Source organism: Colias croceus, chromosome 1 (assembly GCF_905220415.1).
Source record: "Colias croceus chromosome 1, ilColCroc2.1".
NCBI lineage: Eukaryota > Metazoa > Arthropoda > Insecta > Lepidoptera > Pieridae > Colias > Colias croceus.
In genome coordinates this window covers 1,767,867-1,775,643 of record NC_059537.1, presented here as the reverse complement: position 1 = coordinate 1,775,643, position 7,777 = coordinate 1,767,867, and the positions used below count along the sequence as shown (strand labels likewise).

The 7,777-nt window shown below is 33.7% G+C and overlaps 1 protein-coding gene and 2 long non-coding RNA genes across 3 annotated transcripts; 2 read left to right on the top strand and 1 right to left on the bottom strand.

Annotated features, from left to right (window-relative positions):
* The first annotated feature begins 318 nt into the window (after positions 1–318).
* LOC123695910 lies at positions 319–1,022 on the top strand. The gene is made up of 2 exons (XR_006752009.1): positions 319–539; positions 926–1,022. It is a non-coding gene; the product is annotated as an uncharacterized LOC123695910 (long non-coding RNA).
* A 254-nt stretch (positions 1,023–1,276) lies between these two features.
* Positions 1,277–2,825, bottom strand: LOC123695966. The gene is made up of 2 exons (XR_006752022.1): positions 2,125–2,825; positions 1,277–1,698 (listed from the first exon to the last, which is right to left on the bottom strand). It is a non-coding gene; the product is annotated as an uncharacterized LOC123695966 (long non-coding RNA).
* A 2,597-nt stretch (positions 2,826–5,422) lies between these two features.
* Positions 5,423–6,543, top strand: LOC123695738 (cytochrome c oxidase subunit 5A, mitochondrial). The gene is made up of 2 exons (XM_045641658.1): positions 5,423–5,636; positions 5,998–6,543. Exons 1-2 carry the CDS (start codon positions 5,500–5,502, stop codon positions 6,317–6,319), a joined length of 459 nt encoding a protein of 152 aa, XP_045497614.1. The 5' UTR covers positions 5,423–5,499; the 3' UTR covers positions 6,320–6,543.
* The last annotated feature ends 1,234 nt before the right edge of the window (positions 6,544–7,777 follow it).

The window sequence follows — 7,777 nt, the reverse complement described above, 5'->3', positions numbered from 1 at the left end:
AGAAAATTTTATCAAGCAACCAGCAACTCACTATCACTTTGCTCATAATTAGGTTCACAAAATCTCTTTATAAAATACGTTGCTATAGGAGAGATTATACTGGTCAAGTGGTCAGTCGTTACATACTTTTGGAATGTATGTTACATTCTAAAGTCCTAGCTTAGAGTCCTAGTAATTCAATTTTATAGCACCTTTTACAACAACTTCAGTTGATAATACATCTTTAGTTACAGTGCGACATAAAAGAGATGAAATTAATTAATTTGGAACTATTTTTTTTTCATTATCTGGCAACCCTGAATTATCAATCCAGCTGTCAAGTTGAATAAAAATTTGTTGTTTATTTGGTGAAGTTGAGATAAAATTGTTATTTTAAACAAGAAATTTACTAAAAAAAGGAGAAATCATGAAAAAGGTTAAACGTAGCGGTGTCCGTGATGCCATATATAAAGTTTTCATTCGGTGTTTCTCATAATTTCAAGCTGAAAAACGAGAAAAATATTTGGAAAACGTTTACAGACGTACAGCAGATTATACCGGTGAGATTCTATTTATTTTTGCTCAGTACTACGTAAAATAGAATATTCCATTAGTGACGAGTGTTTAATGTACGTATCTATGGCGATTATTACGTTTTTGAAATTTAATTTGAGGTTATTTGTATGTAAACAAAAACTAGTTTTTATAGTGCGACCAGCACAATTTGAGTCAAGAAGTTATATCCAATCCAACCAGCCTTAAATAGTATAGTGATAACTATTTTCATACAGCTATCTATGAATCCTTACTTGCTACTTACTAGAGTGGACGCAGGGATCCAAAGTGAGTCTTGGCCTCCGACATAAAAAAAAAATAGTTTTAAGCTACTAAATAAATATGTTAAATGTACTATTTGATTTTATTCATCTTAATTCGTTTGTTATAGGGGTTTCTGAAAGCACAGTACGCAGGATAGTGGAGCATGGGAGTAAAAATGAAGGAGAATATCTACAAAAAATAAATAAAAATATGTAGTTTTCAAATCACCTTGTTTTTTTTACCTGACGGACCCAGAAGGAGCGTAATGTGTTTGAGCCTTAGGTTTGAGCTGTATGTATGTATGTTTGTTTGTTCGTATGTTTGATTCTATGTGCGCCTCTGCAGTCTAAATGGCTTGACCGATTTCTATAAACTAATTCCAAATACATTTAAGTAAAATTTGACCTAGGTAGGTCATTTAAAATACTAATGTATTTTTGTCTTAAATTTACACGATGATGAATGAAACAACTTTAAATCGCGGTATTTATTACTTTTTATTTTTTTGATTTTTATTCTATAGTATCAAGATTGCTTGCGTCGCAGTATCAGTGTTGCTATATGAGCGACGGTGGCGCCCTCATTTTTTGTCATCTCTTTTGTGTCGCACTGTAAGTAAGTGCATTTCCACAGTACGGTTAAAAAATGGAGTGCTACAGAAACGATGGAAATATTGAATGGAAGTTATTAGGCAAGGGCTGGCTTTTGTGCGAGAGTATACAAAATGACGTTGACGCTTCTATTCGCAGCGAAATCGTTGCGCGTCCGCGGCGTGTTCGCTGCGCATCCGCGGCGTGTTCGTTGCGCACCCGCTCCGCTTTGAAACCGCTCGCAATCCGCTAGTGTGTTATGGCACTAAGATGTGGATTGTAGATGACTAGAACTCGAGTTCAATAATTACTGTAACAATAGTTATTTTTTCTAAATGGGATGTTTTTAATTAGTCTCAAAAGCCGCTAACTCCAAACTTAGGTATAATTAGAATTATAGAGGAAGGCTATAGCTATATGTCGTTATGCTAAGACCAACAGAAGCTGAGCCACGCGGGTGAAATCGCGGAGCGCAGCTAGTAAATTATATATTTAAACCTTTCTTGGGAATCTTTTGCATAGTTTTTAAAGACTTGAACGGCGAAACTTTGGAACGATTTGCCACCTGCGGTGTTCCCGAACAACTACGACATTGGGGCCTTCAAGAGCAAAGCCGGCAAAGCGCCTGTAACAGTTCTAGTGTTACAAGTGTTTATGGGCGGTGGTGACCACTTAACATCAGGTGGCCCGTCCTTTGATTGTTCTGATATAAAAAAAATAACTTAATTGATTTTACCTTGGATTTTACCCATATAATCTTGTTCATAGAAGAAAGTTGGATTGCCACCATAACACCTACTCAGACAGGCCATTGGTGCAATTTAATATTTTCTCATGTGTTCAATATTTTATTTTTAATAAATTTACAAAGAAGTTAGCATGGCATATTCTTTTAAAAAGGACTAATTCTGTTGAGACTCACTCAATTAGATAACAGGGGCCAGGGGGGGCACACTCAAAACTGTCATGTAAACGCATAGACGACAGCGACGCGGGCGGTGAGTGGTATAACTAAAATTAAAAAAAAGCCGCCATCTTGTAATGATGTGCGACTGTCATTGTCAACCATAGAGGAAGGATGTATATGTTGTCAACCATAGTTTTCAACTTTCGGACGGACGTTGATGCGATTTCGAGGTTATCTCATTAATTGTTTTTGTTAAATATATCTGGTTATCTTTTAAGTTTTTGTTTTGGTTAAGTTTTGTTTTGTGATTTTGTTACTTGTTTTATTATTGTTAACTGTTGTGAACGTTGTGATCATGAGTTTTCAACGGAGGAGAAAACACGCTAGAAGCTTAGAACTTTTTAAAAACTTGAGAATCCTGCCTCTTGCATGTATTTATATCAAAGAAATTTGTATTTTCATAAAAAAACATCCTCAATATTTTAAAACTAATAAAGAAATTGGAAAATTAACAAGATATCCAAACAATTTGTTTTATTGTATGTATGTATGTTTAATGTTTTAATGTATGTTTTTACCGAGGCCTAAATTAACTTTGTACAAAAAAAATGTTCCATAAATAGGTATTCAGATATTTAATAAAATCCCAAAAGACTTGCAAGGGGTTCCTCTTCCAGGATTTAAAAATAAATTTAATAAATACTTATTAGAGAATTGTTTTTACAACCTAAATGAATTTCTGTATGATATGAAAAATGTCTAAATAATATAAAATAATGATATTGATATTAATTGATTGACTGTATGACTAATGATTTATGTATAACCTAATTTTAAATGACAATACTCCTGACTCGTATTTTTACTATAAATATCTAATCATTTTCATTCATTATGTCAATTAATAATAATTATTGTATGCTATGTAGTTATAGTAAAAACATGAATGTTCCTTAATTCTGATCTTAATATCTTTGTATGTACCATGTTTTTATGCAATAAATGATTTATTTATTTATTTATTTAGAACAAAAGCTTTAGTTATTTCAGTGACTGCACTGAAATAACTAAAACTTTTGGTTTTAGCAGATTTTAGAGGTTTTAGCAAGTGTATAGTACCTATATAAATCTCAATTTCAATTTAATAAACGTGAATACCGCTAAAGAAATTGTTTTTTATTCTCACCCCTGGTTGCCCTCATTACTTATTTATTATTTACTCAACTTACAAGGCAACTTATGGAGTGAGAGTATGTTTACAAAAATATTACTAACGCCACAAAAAGAGTGTTGTCACGAAAACGACGCTTTTCTTGGTGTTAGTAATATTTTTGTAAATATACTTTCGCTCCATATCTGGTGCTAAATGTCGATATGCATACTGCATAGCTATATATATATATATACCCCTTTAAAGCATTAGTTATCCTACAAAGTTGCAGATGGCAGCACGTTCCATACATGCACTTATTACCACAGAGTAGCCACTCTATCTCAGTTATACATCCTTCCTCTATGACAGGGGCCTTAGACAAACGTACGTAACGCCATGGAATAGAAACTGCTAATCCTTGCTGCTAATGCTAATTATTGACATAAGCTCATGACATTTTGGTAATGGTTCGATCACACTACCAACGACGCAGACGACCACGACCAAAGTTCCAATCTTGCCGAAATTTGTTCAAAATCAATATTAAAATCTCCCGTCATTCTGGTACTCAGGAATAAAAAAATTCGAGGTCAATTAATAAAAAGAAATAGGGTTTTTTGCGATTTTCGCCGAGACGGTAAGTTTATCATACAATCACCTGAACCAAAATTGTATATAATCTAATTATCTATAAAAAAGGTTAAAAACATTTTTTCTAGGAGCCACCGTTTCTATGAAAAACCTGTTTGTTTATCCATTGATCTCAAATTTTTTTTTTCCAAACACCAATACGACAGGAAATTCTTAAATTTCATTTTTAATTGTGTTTTGCACAATTTTATTTAATTGCGACTGGATGAAAATTTTGTCCGTGGTCGTCGTTGTCGTTGGTAGGGTGACCGAATCCTTATGCAAAACATCATACGCTTATGTCAATTTCTATCGATAGCGTATTCTATTCCTTAATAGAATAGAAAAACATTGCCACTTGGCTACCAATTTTCGTTTCGTTACACTGGGTCACGTGACGTATCTCCAGCATAATATGTCAATCTCATACATTCGTTTATCTATTCTATCAAACGTTACCTACGCTAATAGAAAGCCACTTGGCTAGGGGGGCTGTACGTCCATCGCAAGTGGCTTGCCAGGCAGCAATGAGACATGGGCCATTGTGTGAACAGCAATTGATCGTGGCCTCCAGTTGTGCATTGCCTGCAATGGATCAGCATGGGCCATTGTGTACTGGGGCCATTATACGTCAATATCCGTCTAGGCACTAATGGCCGTTCCCAATATTCAAACTATGGTTAAAGATATCAGCTATCTCCGATAGCTAGTAAGGTTCTATCTATCGTAAGATAGAAAAGATATCGGGAACGGCCATTACTGGCTGTTATTGGGACGCCAAAACAAAAGATAGATAGCATTTACTATCTTTAGTATGTCAAACCGAAGATAGATACAATATTGGGACCGGCCATTAGGCAGTGATTTGGGCTCTTTCTAAAGATAATATATAAGAACGAACAAAATATTTAAACGATTAACAAATTATTTTAGTTCGTAGGTACATGCGTATTCGTTTCGTAGTTTCTTTATGTATATCACAATGGTTCATAAAATCATAAATATAAATATCTTTTTAGATTAACGCTATATTCACAGAATATATTACATTCGAAAAACATAACCCTCCTCTCGGCCCTCGGGGTCGGGTAAATAGTGTTGTCATCTACATAAATTTAAGAAATCCTTTTTTTATTCCATGTGTGAACTTTATAATACAAATAAATTACATTTATGTAAGCTCTAAGAATAATATTTATTTGAATACTGTAAATATTTTACAGAGGTAACTATTTTTTTTTCTCGTACCATAGACAATGAAAATAAGCGCTGATTTGCGCATGCACCAAAATCAAACTGTATTGATTGACGTATGTAATATTTTTGGCAACTGGCAACATAAATTTAGTTTTTGGTTTTCAGCCTCTCGGCAGCCATATTTTGTTATCCTTGCCAAAGTTCCTGTGGATTTTCCGTACAAAATGTTAAAATCGGCTTCGGGTGCTTTGGCAAATGTCCTGAGAAGGTCCTTGGTACCGGCTACCAATGTGTGTGCAGTGATTCCCTCAAGAAGGTCTCACGGAGGCCCCGTCGAGTCAGACGAAGAGTTCGATAGAAGGTAACCTGTCTGAAAATTTTGACGTTATGTAACTGATTATTGTAATGAATTGGTTGTGTTTGTGTTTTATTTGAAACATGTAATGGAATAGCTATAAGAATGTTGTATCCAGAAAGTTATTACATGTCCGTAATTTCCTAATCATTATACATACGTAATAGCGTAAAGATAGACAGCGTGAATCTAAGCCGGAAAATTTTATATTAAAGGCAAAATTAATATACAAAACTATTTGCTTCAGTTTTATGCAAGAAGAAAAGGATACTCTTTTAATTAGCACTTTTAAGTTATGACGTAAACATATCACTTAAGATTTGCTCTAATTAATTTCAGTATCTTATCTTTTTAACTTTTATTTCAGATATGAAGCCTTCTTCAATAGGAAAGACATTGACGGATGGGAAATCCGTAAAGGCATGAATGACTTGTGCGGTATGGACTTGGTCCCTGACCCCAAGATCATCATCGCTGCGATGCACGCCTGCAGGCGGGTGAACGACTACGCGCTCGCTGTGAGGTTTATTGAGGCCTGCAAAGACAAGTGCGGAGGCAAAGTAAACGAAATCTACCCATACATCATCCAGGAAATCAAGCCAACACTCACAGAGCTTGGAATTGAAACTCCAGAGGAACTTGGCTACGACAAGCCAGAATTAGCTTTAGAGAATGTGTACGAGATGTAAGGTTATTGGTGATAAGCTGTAGAAAATTTGTATAATAGTTTTGCTGTTGACTTATTTTATTTAATTGTGAGATACAAATATCAAAGTATTCTAGGTCCACCATATAAAATCGGCTGGCTTGTCTAATGTATTAAACATTAGCAAAATAGCATTGTAGTTTTATTGTTATTTTTTTTATAATTTCAGAATTTATCACACCTAAATATTAAATATTTGCAACAGAATTCTGTTTTATTGGTATATATTTCGATCCACAATTATTAATATTTTGAAAGAGATGAACTAAAACAGTAATTGTTAATTATTATACATTATATCATCACTATATTCAGAATCTCTGATAAGGATAATGACATATTATACCATGACATGAAGAACTTATTTTACAGTTTCATGACCTACTAAATACAATATAATAATATTTAAAGTATTGACATAATAGTATATTATATTCCAAACTAGCTGCTCAGCGCGGTTTCACCCCTGTAGCTCCACTCCTGTTGGTCGTAGCATGATGATATAATATAGCCTATTACCTTCCTCGATAAATGGGCTATCTAACACCGATAGAATTTTTCAAATCAGACCAGAAGTTCCCGAGATTAGTGCGTTCAAACAAACAAACAAACTCTTCAGCTTTATAATATTAGTATAGATTATATTATTCTTAACTACTATGACATTGTAAATAAATTGAGTTGAATCCATATTCATATAAAACTGAAAGTAGGTATGTACAGTAATCCAAAATTAATAATGCGCATGCAAATCTTCGCTAATTGTCGAAGACACTCGAATCATTGAATCGTAAGAGCCCTAAACAACGAACTTGCATTTTACACTTTGTTCAAAAGAAATAGAAGTCAATTCACAGTCATACACAATCAAAAACAAATCGGGCGGTAGGTGACGGTAGCCTGTCAGTCAAAAAACTCAAAAATCCGTCAGTTGTCTTTAAATATTGGTGGTGACTGCACGTGTTCTCTCTGTGTGGAATTATATAGAGCTGCTATTACATACCCTTCTTGGTTTTGTTTTTAAAGGTGAAATGAAATAAACGATGAAATGATTTACACAGGTGATGGCAGTAGGGAAAGTGAAAATGAAGAAGAGTTCCGATGTATCTAAAATGTCAGAAATAAAGACAATCCCTGATTTTGATTGTTTTTATTTTTATTTTTTTGTAATTGTCATAATATTGAAGAATGATCACTTTAAATACCTACTTTTGAACTGAGATTTTAATGATTAGATTTATATGGTTTAAATATATAAACCTGTGTTTGAAAACCATATTTTATACAATTTAAATTTTGTGTTATTTAACCTTCTTTTCTTCCATCATTAGACCAGTTTCAGTAAGAAACTTTAAAAGTACTATAAAATTTTCTAAGAAAATCAATCCAACAAAGATATTATTATATTATTCGCAATCGTGGGGTTATACTCGCTTATTAA